A 21,520-nucleotide genomic window follows, 5' to 3' on the forward strand; every position below is an offset into this window, starting at 1 on the left:
CCCGCCCCAGGTTTTGAAAAAGATTTATTTATTTATTATGTATACAGTGTTCTGTCTACATGTGTACCTGCAGGCCAGAAGAGGGCACCAGATCTCATTACAGATGGCTGTGAGCCACCATGTGGCTGCTGGAAATTGAACTCAGGACTTCTGGAAGCGCAGTCAGTGCTCTTATCCTCTGAGCCATCTCTCCGGCCCTCCAACCTCATTTTTATCACATTAAAAAAATTATTTGTAGCCAGGTGGTGGTGGCACATGCCTTTAATCCCAGCACTCAGAAGCAGAGGCAGGTAGATCTCTGTAAGTTCGAGGCCAGCCTGGTCTACAGAGTGAGGTCCAAGACAGCCAAGACTATATAAGACCCTGTCTCAAAACAAAAAACCAAAACAACAACAACAACAAAAGAAATAAAAGAAAAGAAAAACTATTTTATTTCTCTGTGTGTGTATGTGTGAGTGTGTGAGTGTGTGTGTGTATGTGTGTGTGTAAGCATGTGTGTATGTGTGTGTGTGTACATGTGTGTGTGTGTACATGTGTGTGTGTGTGTACATGTGTGTGTGGTTGCATGTGAGAGTGGAAGTCAGGGGACAAATTGAGAGATGAGAGACTTTTTTCTCTCCTACCATGTGGGTGTCAGGCATTGAACTCTGGTCTTCAGCCTTGGCAGCAAGTGCCTTTACCTGCTAAGCCATCTTAGCTGGGTGGTGCTAAGCCATCTTAGTGCACGCCTTTAATCCCAGCACTAGGGAGACAGAGCCAGGCGGATCTCTGTGAGTTTGAGGCCAGCCTGGGCTACCAAGTGAGTTCCAGGAAAGGCGCAAAGCTACACAGAGAAACCCTGTCTTGAAAAACAAAAAAAACCAAACAAACCTTTGAAGCCATCTTGTCAGCCCCTTCTTTTGTTTTTTTGAGACTGGGTCCCCAGCCCAGACTGGTTTTGGACTTTCTGTGTAGCTAAAGTGACCCTGGACTTTTGGTGGTCCTGCTTCTGTGTCCTCAGTGCTGAGTTCCAGCATGAGAACCACCACACTAAACCATGCCTTACTTGGTTTTTTTTTTTTTTTTTCCATCTGTTCCCTTTTATTGTTTGCTACTGTTTGTTTTTGAGATAGGATCTCTGTAGTAAGCTTTCTTGTGGGGACCACCAGCCCGCAGATAATGACATGGACACATTATTAATTATGAAAGCTTGGTCATAGCTTAGGTTTGTTCCCAACTAGCTTTTGTCACTTAAATTAACCTGCTTCTGTTAATCTATGTTCTACCACGTGGCTTTTTTCCTCTCCTCCATTCTGTGTGTCCAGCTTGGTCCATGTCTTGCTGGAGTCTCGCTTGAGCACCTAGATTCATCCTGGGTTCCTCTGTGCCCAGTACACTTATTCTCTTCTGCCTAGTTATTGGCCATTCAGCTCTTTATTATTTTTTAAAGATTTACTTATTATGCATACAGGAGAGGGTGTCAGATCTCATTACAGATGGTTGTGAGACACCATGTGGATGCTGGGAATTGAATTCAGGACCTCTGGAAGAGGAGTCGGTGCTCTTAACCTCTGAGCTGTCTCTCCAGCCCCTCAGGTCTTTATTAAACCAATCAGAAAGCACTTTAGGCAGAGACACATCTTTACAGTGTACAAAAAAAGTATCCTGCAGGGTGGTGGTGGTGGTGTGCCTTTAATCCCAGCACTTGGGAGGCAGAGGCAGGAGGATCTATGTGAGTCCGAGGCCAGCCTGGTCTAAAGAGGGAGTTCCAGGACAGGCTCCAAAGCTACACAGAGAAACCCTGTCTCAAACACACACACACACACACACACACACACACACACACACACACACATATGTCCCACAACAGGTCTCACTATGTAGTCCTGACTGGCCTGGAACTCACTATGCAAACCAGAATGGCCTCAAATTCACAGATATCCTCCTGCCTCAGCCTCTCGACAGCATGTACCACCATGCTAGTGTAACCTACACACAGGAAGAAACCAAGCGGGCAAAAAGGGAAGAAGACTCCAAACAGGAGGCAAATGAGTGATGGTTCTTGCTGGATGGGAGGCCTATACTCCCTGCTGCTTCCAGAGGACAGATGGTCACCAAACTCCATCAGGACACCCGTCTGGGGGCAACTGAAACTGTTGCATTAGTCCAGCCAAGATGTTATATCCTTCAATTATACAATAATGTGCAAGTGAACCCCAAAGGAGGAAGAAAAGCCCCAGAGGGATTTCATACCCTAGGAAGTACCCCCAGAGAACACTGGAAAGTGAACCTACAGAGATCAAACCCATGATTTTTGTGTATAAGTATTTTCACAGCTATTGTCCCTGGAAGGGTAGAAGCCTGACAGGAGACCGTCTCAGCAGTCACCAAGAAACTCCTCCAAGAGTTCATTCTTAGCTGGGCCGTGGTGGCACACGCCTTTAATCCCAGCACTGAGGAGGTACAGTTGGGCAGATCTCTGAGTTTAAGGCTAGCCTGGTCTACAGAGTGAGTTCTAGGTCAGCAAATGCTACACAGAGAAACCCTGTCTCAAAAATCAAACAAGCTGGGCGGTGGCGGTACACACCTTTAATCCCAGTACTCAGGAGGCAGAGGCAGGTGGATTTCTGTGAGTTCAAGGCCAGCCTGGTCTACAAAGCGAGTTCCAGGAAAAGGCACAAAGCTACAGAGAAACCCTGTCTCGAAAAACCAAAAAAAATAAATAAAATAAACAAAAATAACTTAATTTCTAGATTTGGGTTGCCACTGTCCCTGGTGTCCAACAATGACCTTCACAGCCAAGGTTTCCCTAAATTTTGACAATTTTCCTAAATGTTGATTGAAAACTACATTGTGCCTATAGGCCACAGAGCTCAGGGCAGATAGAAAGGATAACTAGGAAGGAAACTTGAAATATTGTTTAGTTGGAGCCTCCAGCTCACCCCTGCATGGTCCAGAAAGCCCTAATCCCCACCCCTCTCACCAGAGCCCACTTTCCTAGACAGTCTCCAAACAAAGGAAACGCACCAAAAAGCCTGGTTCTGCTGCATTCTTAGTAGCTACCACAGGTTCCTCCACTTAAGATGCCAGCTGCTCAGGACCTCACCTAAGCTCTCAGTTTTTGACCACACTTGGGCACAAACTCAGCTTGTGGTGGACACATCATCACCCCTGATCTACAACCTATAAAATATCCCTGCATCCATCTTCGGCCTACAGGCTTAGCATATCTGACAGACTCATCTGTGAAGCAGCGTTTTCTGAAGGACTGTCTTGTCTTGGCAAGGTTCGGCAGTCCTTTCTCTTGTGTCCTGCTTGTCTATTTGGACAGTATACTTTCAGCAGTTGAGGTGAGGGCATTTTCTGGTCCAGTGGTTAACTTTTGCCATAAAGAAAGTAAACTCCCCAGCACTCAGGAGGCAGAGGCAGGTGGGTCTTTGTGAGTTCAAGGCCAGCCTGGTCTACAGAGCGAGATCCAGGAAAGGTGCAAAGCTACACAGAGAAACCCTGTCTTGAAAAACAAACAAACAAAAAAAAAAGAAGAAGAAGAAGAAGAAGAAGAAGAAGAAGAAGAAGAAGAAGAAAGAAAGGAAAAAGAAAGAAAGAAAGAAAAGAAAAAGAAAATAGAAAGTAAACTCCACATGAATTTTCTTCAGTGCCCATCATCATCTCTGAAGTAGATTGGTGCTGGCAGAGCAAGCATGTCTCATTGTCATAAAAGAAAAAAAAAAAGAACCTATGTTATTAAAACATCTTAAATGCCATATTCTGTAGATCTCTGAAGTGTTTGAAGAAGACCTGTCTATAATATATCTGTTTGACCTTGAAAACATACCTAACTGGAGAAATGGCTCAGTGGTTAAGAGCACTGCCTGCTCTTCCAGAGGTCCTGGGTTCAAGTCCCAGCACCCACATGGCAGCTCACAACTGTCTGTAACTCCTGTTCCAGGGGATTCAACATCCTCATACAGACATACATGCAGGCAAGACACCAATGTATACAAAATACAAGTAAGTAAATGAAAAAAAAATTTCATTTATGCAGGGCGGTGGTGGCGCACGCCTGTAATTCCAGCACTCAGGAGGCAGAGCCAGGCAGATCTCTGTGAGTTCGAGGCCAACCTGGTCTCCAAAGCAAGTTCCAGGAAAGGCACAAAGCTACACAGAGAAACTCTGGGTTTGATCCTCAGCTCAAAAAAAAAAAAACAAAAACAAAAAAAACAGATATCCGGGTAAATGTTGAGAGATCAGAGAAGTAAAGGGAGCCAGCCACTAGAGAGACTTCTTACCTCTACCTAATCCTCAGAACAAAAGGTGCTGAGCTCCTGTCTCCACTTCCTTAACCTCCTTAGTGCTGAGTCAAGTGTGGGGATCAAAGGTATGTACCTTCACTGCGTGGCCTCTATGGTTAACTAATGGCTAGCTCCACCCTCTGATTGCCAGGCAAGCTTTATTTGTCAGAACACAAACAAAATATCACATTCTCCCCCCCCCCCCCTTTTTTTTTTTGATTTTTCGAGACAGGGTTTCTCTGTATAGCTTTGTGCCTTTCCTGGAACTCACTTGGTAGCTAATTATATTGTAACTACTATAAGAAAAACTATATGCAATAAGTAAAATAACTATATACAATATATACAGCAGGGCTGGAGAGATGGCTCAGGGGTTAAGAGCAAGGACTGCTCTTCCAGAGGTCCTGAGTTCAATTCCCAGCAACCACATGGTGGCTCACAACCATCTGTAATGAGATCTGGAGATCTGGTGCCCTCTTCTGTATACATAATAAATAAATAAATCTTTTTTTTAAAAAGTAAGAAATATATACAGCAATAAATACATCAATATTTAGTTCACAAACATTTGACAAATTCAGAGAAAATACTGCATTATCTATCCTATTTTGGTGAGTCCAAAAAGTTGTACCTAATTCACTTTCTATTCTAAATTGCATTACCAAAATTATCTTTTTTTTTTTTTTTTTTAAGCTGAGGATTGAACCTAGGGCCTTGCACTTGATAGGCAAGCACTCTACCACTGAGCTAAATCCCCAACCCCAAAATTATCTTTTTCTGTCTCTCAACATTATACACTTTACACATCTTTAGTGAAGTTCTCTTTTGAATCTGGTAACAAGGAAAACTGTAACTATAAAGCCTTCAACTCCATCAGAGACTTGAGAAGGAAATAATGTTACCTGTGTAAGAAAACATCTATAGAGCAAGATCCAGGACAGGCACCAAAACTACACGGAGAAATCCTGTCTCATTGCTCTCCCCCCGCCAAAAAAAACAACAACCCCAAAACAAGAACAAAACAAAAAATATCTTAAATGCCATATTCTGTAGATCTCTGAAGTGTTTGAAGACCTGTCTATCTAAAATATATCTCTGTTTGACCTTGAAAAGATACCTAATATGACTACAAGTTTGATTGTACTAGGTGACTAATTTTTAACCTGCATTTCCTTATTATCCTAAATAGTTGGTAATAATAACTTCCTTTTTTTTTTTTTTTTTTTTTTTAAGACAAGGTTTCTCTGTAGCTTTGCACCTTTCCTGGAACTCACTTTGTAGACCAGGCTGGCCTCAAACTCACAGAGATTCGCCTGCCTCTGCCTCCTGAGTGCTGGGATTAAAGGTGTGTGCCACCACCGCCCAGTTTATCCTATCATTTCTTTTTTTTTTTTTTTTTTTAAGATTTATTTATTCATTATGTATACAGAAGAGGGCGCCAGATCTCATTACAGATAGTTGTGAGCCACCATGTGGTTGCTGGGAATTGAACTCAGGACCTCTGGAAGAGCAGTCAGTGCTCTTAACCTCTGAGCCATCTCTCCAGCCCTATCCTATCATTTCTATATCTCCCTTTTTTCTTTGCTTTTTTCTCAAAACAAGAACTCTGAATCTAATCTCCTTTGTTCAGCTTTTTTTTTTTTTAAAAAAAAACCATTAACAACTTGTAACCAAACACCCTGAACAATGATATGCATCCATAACCCATTGAAAGACCAAAAATCACCCACCTCACCTCTTGGGAATGTGGGTGTCATGTTCTTAAAATTACTTTGAGGGGGTTGGGGATTTAGCTCAATGGTAGAGCGCTTGCCTAGCAAGCACAAGGCCCTGGGTTTGATCCTCAGCTCTGGGAAAAAAACAAAAACAAAAACAAAAACAAAAAACAACTTTGTGATACGTGATGGTGGCACACGCTTTTAATCCCAGCACTGGGAGGCAGAGCCAGGCGGATCTCTGTGAGTTCAAGGCCAGCCTGGGCTACAGAGTGAGTTCCAGGATAGGCTCCAAAGCCACACAGAGAAACCCTGTCTCAAAAAACAAACAACAAAAATAAAAATTACTTTGTGCTGTCTGGAGGTGAAAGCATTTTTGGGGGATCCTAAAAAGAAAAATTTGGGTTAATTGTCAAGTCCTGGGAGAGGTAACTGTATCATTTGTTGTCCAGCCTCTGAGTAATGGAAAGTGCAGGGCTATCTCAAGTCCTGGCTAGCGAAGTCTGTGAGACTGGATCATCTTACTAGCCACCTTGAAATGGTCCTGAGCAGTTTGTAGTCCAAAGCAGATCTTTAGGTGGTGTTTGTCAGTTGAGTGGTGTTATGATAGTCCTGGTGGAATTGTCCTCGTGGAGGGAGCCCCATCATCCTTTTAGAGACATCAAAGATTGCTGTTAGGCATGGTCATGGTTCACTGCCAAAAACGTAAACATTTTAAGTGTCCTATGCAATATTTGTTATGTACATCCAGAATATAGAAACTTAATTCCTAGTTACCTGATATAAACTCAAACCCAAAATCATTTATAGGGAGATAGATGAAGCTTTTTTCTAGAATTAGTTAGTAGTCCATAAGACCATTAATACCATGACAAAAATTTTAAAATATATATATATATATATATATATATATATATATATATATATATATATGTGTGTGTGTGTGTGTGTGTGTTGTATAAACATAAATCATAAATGTTGACATAATATTCATATCTTATGAAAAAGTTTTAAAGAGTCAAAATAAGACCAAAGGATTATGAGATTAGTGGCAATGGAATAGTTCCTTAATTTTTGTTTTTCTTTTGTCCCATATAAGATGGCTCTTCTGACATGAGACAGAGATTTTGGATTTTACTTTAACAAGCATGCTTAGGTTTAGAGAAGGAGTGAGCCATGCTCCAACTCCAAAGCTACCTTAAATTTTCAATTGTACTGGGACTACAAAAATACAATTTGCATTATGTGTCTGTAGAGAACAGCAGAAACAAACATTTGGGAAGATTTATGAAATTTTATCCTGTTGGAGATGTGATATATCAGTAGGCTAATTACCCTTTTTCTTGGGAATTTTTTTTTCTGGATAGTTTGTCCTTTTTCTTTACATGTCTCATTTGTCCAGTGGTGTTCAGATTCCTTAGCTGCATGCCTTCATTCTCCTGGAAATTAAAAAACAAAACCCTTCCCCAACCCTAATTTTGGGGAGGTTCCCTTATGGCAAGTTATATCTGATCAAATGAAAACCCATTTGGTAGTCACATAAGTTAGTTTAAATTGAATGATCATACTGATTGATGAATTATCACCTCTTCTAATTAAGAGTCTCTCTTGTTCAAATCAAACCTTTATCAGTTTTAATGGTACCCACAGCTTATCTTCTGCTGAGGAAACAAAAGCAAAACCTTGTCCCCAATGTAACACATATCCTGGTTTCCATTCTGAGGTCAGAACATCTTTAAAGTATACAGGCTGATTTAATTCTGTAGTCTTTTCTATTATCCAATGTCTCTCTCTCTACAGCTGTTGTTTTTTTCATTAGCATTTAGAAAATTCAAAGTTAATAAAGCATTATGCAATCTATTTCTGGGGGTCTTTATACCCCTTTCTGTTTATTTAGCATATCCTTTAGAGTTCGATTTGATCTTTCTATAACTGCTTTCCCTGTAGGATTGTGTGGTATACCTGTAATATGCTTTATAGTGTAATAAACAAAAACTGTTTCTTTTTCTAGAGACATATGCTGGAGCATTGACAGTCTTAACTTGTACAGGTATTCCCATGATGGCCATAACTTCTAACAAATGTGTGATTAGCCTTCTCAGAACTCAAAGCAGTTGTCCACTGAAATCCTGAGTAAGTATCAATAGTGTGGTGTACATATTCCAATTTTTCCAAATTCTACAAAATGAAACACATTCGTCTGCCAGATGTCATTTCTTTGAATACCCTTTGGGTTAATACCTGCAGGTAGTGGAGTTTGATTGTATAAAGAACAAGTAGGACACTTTCTTATAATTTCCTTTGTTTGTTGCCAAGTGATGGAAAAGTCTTTTTCCAAACCTGTGCTATTGACATGGTATTTTTTATGAAATTCTGAGGACTCCAGCACATTTCCTATAAATAGTTGATCAATTTCACCATTACCTTGTGCTAGAGGGCCTGGCAGACCCATATGGGATTGGTGTGTGTTATAAATAAGGGATGATTCCTATTCCTGATTATTTCTTGTAACTGAATAAATAACAAAATTATTCTGACTCATCAGGAATAAATTCAGCAGTTTTGATGTGTAAAACAAGTGTTTCTGCATACTGAGAGTCAGTAACTATGTTAAGAGGTTCTGTAAAATCCATTAATACCATCAGAATAGCATAAAATTCTGACTTTTGGACAGAATCTTAAGGGCGTTGAGCCACTTTACTTAACTTTCTTGATTTATAACCTGCCTTTCCTGATTTGTTTGCATCAGTTTAAAATGTAGGGGCTCCAGAAATTGGTGTTCCCCAAACAATGTGAGGAGGGATCCAGTTAGTTCTCTTTATAAATTGAATTCTCTTGCTTTTGGGATATTTGTTGTTAATCTCTCCCAAAAAAATTATTGCAAGCTCTTTGCCAATATTCATTTTGTGCCCATAATGAGTCAATTTCAGTATTAGTAAAAGGTACCACAAATTCTGATGGGTCTATTCCTGCTAATTAATGAAATCTCAATTTTTCTTTTACAATCAACTCAGAAATCTTTTCTACATAAATGTTTAATTTTTTATTCTGTTAATGTGGTAAAAAGATCCATTCTAATTAATATCTTCCCTCTGCATTAATATTCCTGTAGGAGAATGTGTAGAGGGTAAAATAATCAGAATGTAGTCAAGCTCCGGACCCACACAATCCATACGACCCACACGAGCATCCTGTAATTTCTCTTCCACCAAAGCCAGTTCTCTCTCAGCTGCAGATGATAATTCTCTTGGAGTAATTAGATCCTTGTCACCTCTTAAGGTTTGAAACAAATTAATCAGTTCTGTATTTTTTTACTCCAATAGATGGGCAATGTGTCCCAGCAGTCTTTGAAAGTCATTAAGAAACTGGGTGGTGGAGGTGCAAGCCTTTAATCCCAGCACTCGGGAGGCAGAGGCAGGCAGATCTCTGTGAGTTCAAGGCCAGCCTGGGCTATGGAGTGAGTTCCAGGAAAGGTGCAAAGCTACACAGAGAAACCCTGTCTTGGGGGGGAAAAAAAAAGAGTCTGCAATTGATCTCTCCTAATTTGCACCTTTTGGGGTCAATTTTTTTGTAGACTTATTTTATATCCTAAGTAATTAATAAAAATTTCTTCTTTGTATTTTTTTCAGGGGCAATCAAGGCGAAATTTTCTTTACTTCTTCGAACATTCTCTCTAAAATATCTACATTTGAATCAGCTAGTAAAATGTCATCCATATAATGGTAAACTATAGATTGATGAAATTGCTTGTATATCATTTCCAACAGCTGTTGTACAAAATACTGGCACATTCTTTTAGTCCCAGCACTTGGGAGGCAGAAGCAGGCAGACCTCTGAGTTCAAGGCCAGTCTGATCTATGAAGGGACTGCTATCAGCTCAGGATACCCCAAGACCAAATTCTCAGCACAAAGGAGATTTATTTACCCCAGAGAGACAGGCCAGGAAGGGATAAGGGACAAACACTGGAGATGGAAGATGAGGGAGAAGGGAAGAGAATAGGGAAAGGGGGTAGGGTTAATGTCCCCAGAGGGAGGACAATTGATGGCCTCTGGATAGAAAGGAGACGTTGCAATAGGAAAAAGGCAGTTTATAAAGGTAAAATGGGAAACCCTGCATTAGGAGGTGCTGTCTAATTTTAATTTTAAATGGGTATGTTAATTAGGTGATGTGGTGATATTTTGTCATCTAACAAATAAAGCTTGCTTGAACAGCAGAGTGCAGACTTAAGCCAGTAGTTAGCCTTAGAGGCCCGGCAGTGGTGGCACAAACCTTTAATCCCAGCACTCGGAAGGCAGAAGCAGACAGATCTCTGAGAGTTCAAGGCCACCTTGGGCTATACAAGACTGATCCAGTCTAAAAGGAAGTGATATGGAATGTAAGGTGGGAGGAGACAGGAGCTCGGCCCTTTCAGGCTGAGGATTTCTAGAGGTAAGAAGTCTCTCTAGTGGCTGGCTGCTCTACTTCTATGATCTTTCAGCATTTACCCCAATATCTGGCTCTGGGTTTTTATTTTTATTTATTTATTATTTTTGTTGTTGTTTTTCGCGACAGAGTTTCTCTGTTTAGCTTTGGAGCCTGTCCTGGATCTCGCTTTGTAGACCAGGCTGGTGGCCTCTGACTCACAATGATCTGCCTGCCTCTGCCTCGTGAGTGCTGAGATTAATGGTGAGCGCCACCACTGTCTGGCTTCCGTTTTATTATTATCATTATTATTGTTGTTGTTGTTTTGAGACAGGGTTTCTCTGTAGCTTTGGTGTCTGTCCTGGATCTCGCTCTGTAGACTGAAGGGACTCTAGCCAGTCCAAGCATGGCAAACGTGGCTCTGACAGCCCCCACCCCCCCCCCCCCCCCCCCCCCCCGCCAATTTCTCTACTTTGCTAAATCCATTAGATTACACCCCTAAAGCTAGCCACCAAGGTCTGTTCCTTTATTTGGTTACTTCCTCTCCCTGAGGCTAACTACCAATGTCCAGCTATCAAAGTATTGAAGTCCAGCAGTCAAAAGTCCCCCTTGGGTCACCTTGTAGCAGGAATACTAATTGATCTTAATCATAAAAACCCAGAGCCGGGCAATGGTGGCGCACACCTTTAATCCCAGCACTTGGGAAGCAGAGGCAGGTGGATCTCTGTTGAGTTTGCGGCCAGTTCAGGGGTAGCCAGATCTATGCAGAGAAACCTTGTCTCGAAAAGCAAAAACAAAGCCAAACAACAAAACAAAAAGAGAGTAAAGATTGTATTGCATACATTGACTTATTTATTATTCATCCCGAATGCCACGACTTGAGCGTCTAGATCAGAGGACAACATAAATCCTCCTTCCTCCACCGCGTGGGTCCTGGAAGTCAAACTAATACAGTCCAGCTTGGCGGCAGACGCTTTCACCCGCTGAGCCGTCTCTCGCGCCCTCCTTTCAGCCCTAAGCTTTGCACGCCAGCTCCACAGCCCCGGCGTGGTGGGTCTGAGTCAGCTCGGGTTGGCAGCGGCCCCCGCCCACCAGACGGGACTGGTCTGACCCTCCCGGCACCCGTCCATCCCGCCCATCCCGCCCCACGTGACCCAAACAGACAGGGCACTTCCGCTTCCCCTCTGCGCTCCTCCGCCAGTGTCCCCCACCCCCGCTCCCGGGTCCCCAACCCGGTGAGTTAGCGAGCGCCCGGAGGGCGGCGTCGCGGGCGGAGTCGCCCCGGCTTGACCCTTGCCGCCTGCCTTCTGGTCCCCGCAGGTCCCCGCGGAAGCGGCGGCGGGCGCCATGGCGGAGCTGACGGCTCTGGAGAGCCTCATCGAGATGGGCTTCCCCAGGGGACGCGCGTAAGGGAGCCTCCCCCAGCCCGGGTGGGGGCCGCGGGCCTGCCCGGCCTGACTGTCACCATGGCTGGTGGGCGCTACTCTCCGTGTTTCTGCCCCCAGGGAGAAGGCTCTGGCCCTCACAGGGAACCAGGGCATCGAGGCTGCGATGGACTGGTGAGCGACCGGCCCCGGAGGCGGAGGTTTGGGGGCCGCTGGGACGGGCGGCCTCAAGGCTAACCCCCTGCCCACTTTCCCTTCCCAGGCTTATGGAGCACGAAGACGACCCCGATGTGGACGAGCCTCTAGAGACTCCCCTCGGCCATATCCTGGGACGGGAACCCACGTCCTCAGAGCAAGTTGGCCCTGAAGGTCCTGACTGGGAGACATCTTGTGATTCTAGATGTCTTGTAAGGGCCTGAGAAAACCAGAATGATTTTATTATAAATAATAATGCTGGTTGCTTGTTTGTAGGATCTGGGTCTGCTGCTGGAGAAAGCAAACCCATTTTGACTGAAGAGGAAAGACAAGAACAGACTAAGAGGTAACTGGCAATTTCACATTGTGCGTATATTTTGTTTGGAGTCAGCCTCTCTCTTGCCCAGGAAGAACTGTTCCTTCTACCTCTAACTCCAGAGTGCTGGGATTAAACACCTTCACCACTATACTATGCCCTGCATTATTTTTTGAGACAGGGTCTAGCTGTTTACCTCAGGCTGGCCTGGAACTCACTACATATCCCAGGCTAAGTTCAAAGCCACATTCTTCTGAGCAATGGGGTTACAGGCATGGGCCACCATATCTCGTACATAGACTCACTTTCCAAAGGGTCATGGGGCTATCTTCCTTCCTTTCAGTGAAAACACACATTTGACCATAGAACCTGACCTTTCCAGTTTCTGGAAAACAAAACGAAATAAAAACAAACAAGCAACCACCAGGAAACAGTCTCACGTAGCTCAGGCTGGACTCAAATTCCCTGTGTGACTACAGATTACCTTGAAATCCTGATTCTCTTGCCTCTAGTGCTGAGATTATAGTTGTACACACCACTACAACTAGCTCTCACTTGCCCTTTTTCTAACTACAAGGCCCTGTGCATGCTAAGTATGTGCTCTACCACTGAGCCACACTCCTAGGCCACTTCTTTATTACTGTTTTGGTTTTGTTTTCCATCTGTCTTAGAACACCTGTTCCCTTATTTTGTTCCGATTTCTTTGTTTAAACTCAGCTTCTCAGCTTCCCACTCAATGTCCAACTTAGCTCGCTCTTCTCTGCAAAACAGAATGTTGGAGCTTGTGGCCCAGAAGCAACGGGAACGTGAAGAAAGAGAGGAGCGAGAAGCTTTGGAACGAGAAAAACAGCGGAGGAGACAAGGGCAGGAGCTCTCAGCTGCACGGCAGAAACTACAGGAAGATGAGATGCGCCGGGCTGCTGAGGAACGCAGGAGAGAAAAGGCTGAAGAATTAGCTGCCAGGTCTGGATGCTGATCATGCTGGTTGGTAGCTGAGAAGGAAATCAAGATTTTCCTTGTCTGTGTCTGACCTATTTTCTTCCTGTCTGCATTCCAGACAAAGGGTCCGAGAAAAAATTGAAAGGGACAAAGCAGAGAGAGCCAAGAAGGTGGGTGATTAGAAAGTCTGTGGGTATAATGGAGTAGGTGGGTTAATTTCCTTTTCTTTCTGAAGAGAAAGCATGTGCTTATATGACTTGTTTGAGACATAGTTCACTCTGTAGCCTAGACTGGTCTCAGACTTCTGGTTGCTCTCCTGCCTCAGCCTTCCAAGTGCTAAAACTAAAAGTTGTAAGTCACCAAACCTGGGTTGGATTTTTTGTTGTTTTTGATTTAAAGGTAATGTATATATATATACATTGTACAGGGAGTTTGAAGTTTGCATCTTTATACATGCTAGGCCAGTGTGCTACCACTGAGCTAGTGTTTTATTTTGTCTTCCAGTATGGTAGTAGTGTGGGTTCTCGGTCATCCCCACCAGCAACGGATCCAGGTCCTGTTCCTTCTTCGCCCAGCCAGGAGCCCCCTACCAAGCGCGAGTATGACCAGTGCCGCATACAGGTAGGTTTCTGGCGGCTGTCTTGCTCCTGGAACCCGGTGTTGGCCTGTAAAGTGTCCGGCCCAGAGCTGTTTGCACTCAAGTCCCATTGCCAAACCTCTCCCTTCTTTGTACATGATGACCTTTGAAGTCCTACCTCCTCTACTCTTAGGAGCGATCAAATTTCACCTTCCCATCTTATTTAAATCCATACTTCGTTCTTACTCAGCAGTTACCCTTTAATTTATTCATAATGTTTTCATTAGATTCATTATACAGCTGTTTTCATAGTATGGCACTTATCCTGATTTTTAAAAATAATTCCATCTTCTTTTCTCTTGATTGTGAGGTAGCTGGGAGTCCTTTTTCATCACCTACTGAAGCAGAGCAGAAGTGGTTGTTCCTCAGTTCACTTAAATAGTATTGTACTGGTTCAGACTCTCCAAGGAAAGCAGGGCCAGCTTTAGTCCTTCCTTTCCTTTCTGGGTTACTTCAGTTTCTTTTGAGATAGGCTCCTTGATATGTAGACTAGGCTGGTCTTGAACTTTGAGATACCCCTGCCTCTGCCTGAGTGCTGGGATTACAGACATGCCATCATTCTGCACTTGGTTTTATTTTTGGGACTGGGGTCTTGCTGTATAGCCATACTAACCTGGAGTTCACTGTGAAGATCAAGATGACCTCAAACTTCTGGTGGTCCTCCTTCCTATATCTTCTGTGTACTGATTATAGGTGTTACCATTACCTGGCCTCACCCTGTTTATTCATTGTTTTGATTTTTGAGACAGTGTCTCATGTACCTGATGCCGTCCTTGAACTTATTCTTCCTGCTTCCAGCCCTGAACTTTATGTAAACCAGGCTGGTCTTGAAGTTTCAGAGATCTGTCTGCCCGAGTGCTGGGATAGACAGGAGTCACCCCATACCTAGTCCTCACTTGGTTCCAGTGCTCATAGTACTTTTTGCCTTCTAGGTTAGGCTGCCTGATGGGACTTCCCTGACCCAAACGTTCCGGGCCCGGGAACAACTGGCAGCTGTGAGGCTCTATGTGGAGCTTCACCGTGGGGAAGAACCTGGACAGGACCAGGACCCTGTGCAGTTACTCAGTGGCTTCCCCAGAAGGGCTTTCTCAGAGGCTGACATGGAGCGGCCTCTGCAGGAACTGGGTATGTTATGTGAGACCAAGAGTCAGGAATTAAAGGAATGAGGGGCAGTAGGCATAGGTAAAGGCATGGTAGGTGTCCAGGAATTTGAAGGCCTAAACCTAAGTACCCTTGTAATTCAAACTCTTTTTCTCTTCTTTAGGACTCGTGCCTTCTGCTGTCCTCATTGTGGCCAAGAAGTGTCCCAGTTGAGGTCCATCCCACCATCCCTCTTCATCTTTGATAAAGCACTGACATTTCCTTCCTAATAAATAGACCCTTTGAGTTCTGTATACGCTTGCTCCTTCTTCAGTGACTAAAAGGGCAATATAAGAAGATAAAAGGAAGGCATTTGAAGTAGGACTTCTTTCTCGTATTCAGTTTGCAGTAGATTGTCTAGCACTGATTAAGCTGATTTGTGTGTGTGTGCATTACATGGTACCTTTTACTCATAAGCATAAAGTGGTATATGAGGATTTTTTGTTTGTTTTGAGACAGAGACTATGTAGCCCTGGCTATCCTGGAACTATATTGACCAGGCTGGCCTCAAACTCAGAGGTCTCTTGCCTCTGTTTTTTTCCCAAGTGCTAGGATTAAATGTGTGTGCCACCATGCTGGACTTAAGTTTAAAATCCTTACTGGGCCAGGCAGTGGTGGGACATGCCTTTAGCCCCAGCACTTGGGAAGCAGAGGCAGGTGGATCTTTGTGAGTTCAAGGCCATTGTGGTCTACAAAGCAAGTTCCAGGATAGCCAAGGCTATCACACAGAGAAACCCTGTAATAGTATCTATCTCCTGTATGATGAGATACCTACATAGTTTAGCACAGTGCCTGACATAATATATGCCCTGTAAACACTGGCTATAAAGTAGTGGGCTTATGGGGTGCTTTTCTTTTGGGGGTGCTACAGAATGACCTCACACTCCGCCATAGAGAACATCTCCAATGTAGGGTAACTTTTTTTTTTTTTTTTAAACCGTGTCCACGGACATTGAAAGGAATTGTTGAGTGACAGAAATGGAATGGTATGTGTTCTGCTCTTAAGATCAAATCATGGGCTGGAGAGATGGCTTGGTGGTTAAGAGCATAGCTGCTCTTCGAGAGGACCTTTGAGAGCCACATGGCAGCTCACACCTGTCTATAACTCCAGTTCTAGAGCTTCTGACATCCTCACACAGACATATGTAGGCAAAATACCAATGAGCATAAAAATTAAAAACAAATCATCACTGGGTGTGGTGATGCCAACACTTAGGAAACAGGAGGACTGAGGTGAGTTCAGGAAAGCCGGGGATAACATAGCAAGACCCTGCCTTGAAAAAAATAAAGAGTAAGTGATAATCCTGCCATGATGCTTTCCTGATAACAGTAAAATGTGTTGAATACATGGGGTTAGATAGATGGCCGAACTGTTAAGAACAATTGCTGCTCTTACAGAGGACCAGAGTTTGGTTCCCAGTGCTTACATCAGGTAGCTCACAGTTCCAGGGCATCTGATACCCTCTTCTGCCCTCTGGGTACCAGGTATGCACATGCTGCACATACATACAAGCACTCACACATACACATAAAAATAAATCTTAAAAAAGTGTTTTGAGGGTGCTGGAGAGATGGCTCAGAGATTAAGAATAAGAACACTGGCTGCTCTTCCAGAGGTCCTGAGTTCAATTCCCAGCAACCATATGGAGGCTCACAACCATCTGCAATGAGATCTGGTGCCCTCTTCTGGCCTTCGGGCATGTGTGCAGACAGAACACTGTATACATAATAAATCTTAAAAAAAAAAAGTGTTTTGAAGGGCTAGAGAGATAGGTTCAGAGGACCTGAGTTAATTCCCTCTACGCACATGTTACCTCATAACCACTTGTAACTCTAGTTTTTTGTTTTTTTTTTTTGGAGCTGAGGATCGAACCCAGGGCCTTGCTCTTGCTAAGCAAGCGCTCTACCACTGAGCTAAATCCCCAACCACGGCAAAATATTCTTTAAAAAAAAAAAAAAACTGTATTAGAAGCTGGGCAGTGGTGGTACACACCTTTAATCCCAGCACTCCGGAGACAGGCAGGTGGATCTCTGAGTTAAGGCCAGCCTGGTCTACAGAGTGAGTTCCAGGACGGCCAGAGCTACATAGAGAAACCCTGTCTCAAACAACCGTGTTTTGAGTACCACATACAGACTATGTTTTTTCCATAGTATCAGGGGTTGCACCCAGGGATTTATGCATGCTGGGAAAGCACTGAGCCAGCAAATTGCAAGACCACTGTCCAAACTGATATTGGAAGTAAATATGGAAGAACTTGTGCACCCAATCAGGAAGCTTAGTTCAAGGCAGTTTTGTTGAAAAAGGGCCTCTCTCTCCTAGCCCTAGCTGTCCTAGAACTCAAGAGATCTACCTACCTCCTCCTCTAGAGAGCTGGGACTAAAGGTGTATGTCTCCATGCTCTGCTTGGCTCAAGAGTTCTGGAGCTTCTCTCTCTCTCTATCTCTGTTTTTTGTTTTTCGAGACATGGTTTCGCTGTGTAGTTTTAGAGCCTATCCTGGAACTCACTGCAGTTTTGTAGACCGGGCTGGCCTTGAACTCAGAGATCCGCCTGGCTCTGCCTCCCAAGTGCTGGGGTTAAAGGCATACCCCACCACTGTCCGATGAGTTCTGGAGCTTCTTAACTCTTTGCCCTAGTGTTTTGTCAAATCCCTGACTTGTTCCTCTTGTTCCTGAGTGCAGAGAAGAAACCACAATTCTCAGCCATCAGAACACCCACCATGTATTGTGTTGGTGCACAACCTTAGTAATCCTAGCACACAGGAGGCAGAGGCAGGCAGATCTCTGAGTTCCAGGCCAGCCAAAGTTACATAGAGACCATGCCTTAAACACATACAGAGTTAAGTATGAGCTGACCATATTCAGCAGCTAGAACAAACACCAGTACTCACTCACCTCTGGGTTTGCACCACATAAACTAATATAAGGTTTTTGAGACAAACTCAAGTATCACACACTGACTTTGGACCTGCTGTGCAGTCAAATACTACCTTGAACTTATCTATGTATCTATCTATCTATCTAAATACCACCTCGAGCTTCTTATCTCTGTCTATCTACTGGTTTTTCAAGACAGGGTCTCAGCCCTCAGCCCTGGCTGTGCTGGAACTTGCTATGCAGACCAGGCCTCTGCCTCCCAAGTTCTAGGATTAAAGGTGTATGCCACCATGCTGGGCCCTACCTGTGGTCTTCTACTACTTCCTCAGTGCTGGCACTACCAGCACACCATATTTGTATGTTCTGGGCTATCAGACCTGCAGTTTTCTGTATGTGTAGTTGAATATTCAATCGAGTTCTATCTCTAGCCCCCAAACATTTTTTCAGCTGCAACTGTCTGAAAATTGCAAGTTATAGAATACAAATGAAGTTTGGAGTAGTGTGGCTCAAGCCTGTAGTCCTAGTATTTGAGAAGTGAGATGGTGACTACCTGAAATTTAAAGCTAGCCTGGGCTACAAAGACACACTCGGCTCAGAGAGGTTTTAAATATCATGTAGTTTGTTAGATCAAATTTTTTCTTTTTTTGAGGTGGTCTCTGTGTATTAGCCCAGGCTTGTCTTGAAATTGCTATCTTCTTACTCTCGTGGGTGCTGGGATTACAGGTGTATGTCACCATGCTGTGCTGGAGAGTAACCAAGTCAGCTTCTCTTAACCAGACCTTAGCCAGGCCTGCCGATGGTGGCACATACCTTTAATCCCAGCACTGAGGAGGCAGAGGACTGCTCTGATTTCAAGAATATGGCTCGAAGCTGGGCATGGGGTCTCACAACTGTAACAACAGCACTTGAGAGTAGAATACATATCGGATTTCAGACTAACCTTGGATATATGAGACCTTGTCTCAAAAAAAAGTTAGGATATGTAAGATGGCTCAGCAGTGAAAGCACTTGGCTAGCAAGCCGGACAGCGTGGAAGTACAGAACTGGTTTTCCGAAGGACGCGTCACACCCAAACTTTCATTTTTCATTCACACACAGACACACAAAAGCAGACTTTAGAAAAGTCTTACCTTGGGGCACATACACACAACTCTACCACCGCCACTGGGGCACACCCTACGCATTCCTCCATTCCTGACCTTCCACTGCTACCCCCTCGCTGAGCCTCACCGTTGGCAATCTTCACCCAACCATCCCCCACCCACTGGCTCTTGTCTGCCTCCCTCTAAACTATCCCCAGCTATACACACTGGGGAAGATCCAACAGCCACTGCTTGCCCTTCCTTCTAACGCTAGACTTCAACCCCAGGGCAGGCTCCAAGGTGCTCCCCCATAACCTGAGCCAATAGGGCAGTGATTGAGGATTCAGGTCAGGGCATTGGAGGCTGCAGGGGAGGAAGATAGGAAGGAAAAGGTCCTGGCCCCCAGCTTGGATATTTGAGACAGCTGCTGCTGCACCAGATCTCCGAGCTTCTCCCCAGGGCTGCTTCAACCGGCTTTTCAGGGTACTCATCAAGGCGGGTACACAGGCCAACACCGAGGGGCCGCAACCACTACAGTATCATCTGGGGCCTCGGTCCACAAGCCATGTATCAACTTCCCAGCTCTATGGAGTAGCATCGCCGCCATCATGCCCTAAACTGATGCCCAGGCAACAGAACGTTCCTGCTGTCACATCAACTGAAATAGCATGGAGGAGCTGGGGTGGGAGAGAGCTTCCGGGTGTCCTTAAGGGGGCTGCTTTGAGCTTTGTGAATAAACATGAACACACTGTCCTTAAAAAAAAAAAAAAAGGAAAATCAAAGTCTTACCGCCAGTTGCAGAAACAATCTTAGATCATGTGACCTGTTTGGAATATTCAGAAAACCTATAGAACTCTCCAGGGGGAGTGGCAATCAGCTACCCTGGTCTTCCGCGCCCACCTTGCGGACCCTCACAGCTCTCTAGGTATTAGATATCCCGCTGCGGAGTCAATTCAACGGATGAACTGGATTATTTATTAGATCCTCTGGTTCTACACATCCGACCCTGGTCTCGGCCCTGTCACGTGATTTGCACGTTAAACGCGCTCACAGACCGCAGCTCCCTGTGCCTGGTAGAGTCATGTGTTATCCTGAATCGTGCCTCCACGTCTCGAAGGTCCCGGCGCCCACAGGTGTCACGCTGACCTGCTGCCACCGCTGACTGCTGCGGTCCAGTTCTTCCTCCAGGCCACGTTCTCCTCCGTGGCCGCCGCTTTCTTCAGGGTAGCCATCACTAGTTCCTTGGTCCTAACAGCTTCGTTCCTGCGCTGCGGGTCCCGTTCCGGCATCTCCTATGGGCAAGAAGGATGTTTGCAGCCCGGGGTCGAAGACGGGGCCTCTCCCCACGCACACCCACCTCGGGGAGCCAGGGTGTTTCTACCTGCAGCATTGCCTGCTTCTGCAGTTCTCCTGGGGCCACAAGAGCAAACAGAGTGGAGCCCACGCCAGCACCCGTGCCTAGCACGGCAACCGCCACCAGTGTTTTACGAACCTTATCCATGGCCGACCATATTACCAACGAGGCGTCCTCCGCATCCTCCCGCAGCCTAGAGCGGAACCAGGACGTCTCACCGCTCCTTGTGCGGGCTAGAGCGACCTGGGAAGGGGGGCGGGGCGGGGCGAAACCGAAAACCATAGAGCAACTGCTGGGCTAGAGAGGGGTTGGTCCCTAGAAACGTTTCTCTGCAGCTTTGATCCTGTCCTGGACTAGCTCTGTAGACCAGGCTGGCCTCGAACTCACAGAGATCCATCTGCCTCTGCCTCCCAAGTGCTGGGATTACAGGCGTGCGCCACCACCACCCGGCTCAGACTCTTGACTCTTGAAAAGCATAGATTTTAAGAAACAACAAAAGCCGGGCAATGGTGGCGCAGGCTTATAATGCCAGCACTCCGGAAGCAGAGACATTCGGATCTTTGAATTTGAGACCAGCCAGGTCTACAGACCGAGTTCCAGGACATCCAGGGCTATACAGAGAAACCTTGTCTCGAAAAACAAAACTAAAACAAAACAAAACAAAACAAAAAAACGGGTCTCACGATGCTCCACTAGCTGACTTGGAACTCCCTGTGTAGAAACTCGTTATGTACAAGGCTGGCTTTGAACTCACAAAGAAGCCGCCTGCCGCTACCACCTCACCTCACCCAACCTGAGGCTTAATAACTGAGCAAAGGACATTGAGCGTGTTAAATGCTGGAGCCGCCTGAAGAGATGGCTCAGCCGACCTAGCTTCAATACCCAGCACTCTGATAGTGGCTCACACCTCCAGTTCCATGGGACATTGACACCCTCTACTGGTCTCCGTGAGCACCAGACACGCACTATGGTGCATAGACACATGTAAGCAAAACATTCATATACATAAAATAATGAAAAACAAAGTTAGATCCAAGGTCCATTGCCATCAAAGAGTGCATGATTGTGGGGCTGGGAATTTAGCTCAGTGGTAGAGTGCTTGCCTAGCAAGCGCAATGCCCTGGGTTTGGTCCTCAGCTCCGACCAAAAAAAAAAAAAAGAGTGCATGATTGCTGTGGATTTTTCAATTGCCAGTTTTCGTTGGGTGGT

The 21,520-nt window shown here is 44.8% G+C and overlaps 3 protein-coding genes across 4 annotated transcripts in view; 1 reads left to right on the forward strand and 2 right to left on the reverse strand.

Annotated features, from left to right (window-relative positions):
• LOC118594502 (solute carrier family 22 member 19-like) overlaps positions 1 to 21,520 on the reverse strand; it is a 703,508-nt gene that overhangs the window by 377,911 nt on the left and 304,077 nt on the right. The gene's annotated exons all lie outside the window — the stretch shown is intronic.
• Positions 11,556 to 15,254, forward strand: Ubxn1 (UBX domain protein 1). Its single transcript, XM_036204560.1, has 10 exons — positions 11,556 to 11,623; positions 11,709 to 11,794; positions 11,894 to 11,947; positions 12,036 to 12,142; positions 12,245 to 12,314; positions 13,056 to 13,247; positions 13,342 to 13,393; positions 13,728 to 13,844; positions 14,793 to 14,985; positions 15,125 to 15,254. The coding sequence occupies exons 2-10, from the start codon at positions 11,736 to 11,738 to the stop codon at positions 15,172 to 15,174; spliced, it is 894 nt and encodes a 297-aa protein (XP_036060453.1). The 5' UTR covers positions 11,556 to 11,623; positions 11,709 to 11,735; the 3' UTR covers positions 15,175 to 15,254.
• LOC118594667 (ubiquinol-cytochrome-c reductase complex assembly factor 3) lies at positions 19,910 to 20,551 on the reverse strand. Its single transcript, XM_036204752.1, has 2 exons — positions 20,339 to 20,551; positions 19,910 to 20,249 (listed from the first exon to the last, which is right to left on the reverse strand). The coding sequence occupies exons 1-2, from the start codon at positions 20,456 to 20,458 to the stop codon at positions 20,094 to 20,096; spliced, it is 276 nt and encodes a 91-aa protein (XP_036060645.1). The 5' UTR covers positions 20,459 to 20,551; the 3' UTR covers positions 19,910 to 20,093.

Source organism: Onychomys torridus, chromosome 1, assembly GCF_903995425.1.
Source record: "Onychomys torridus chromosome 1, mOncTor1.1, whole genome shotgun sequence".
Taxonomy (NCBI): domain Eukaryota; kingdom Metazoa; phylum Chordata; class Mammalia; order Rodentia; family Cricetidae; genus Onychomys; species Onychomys torridus.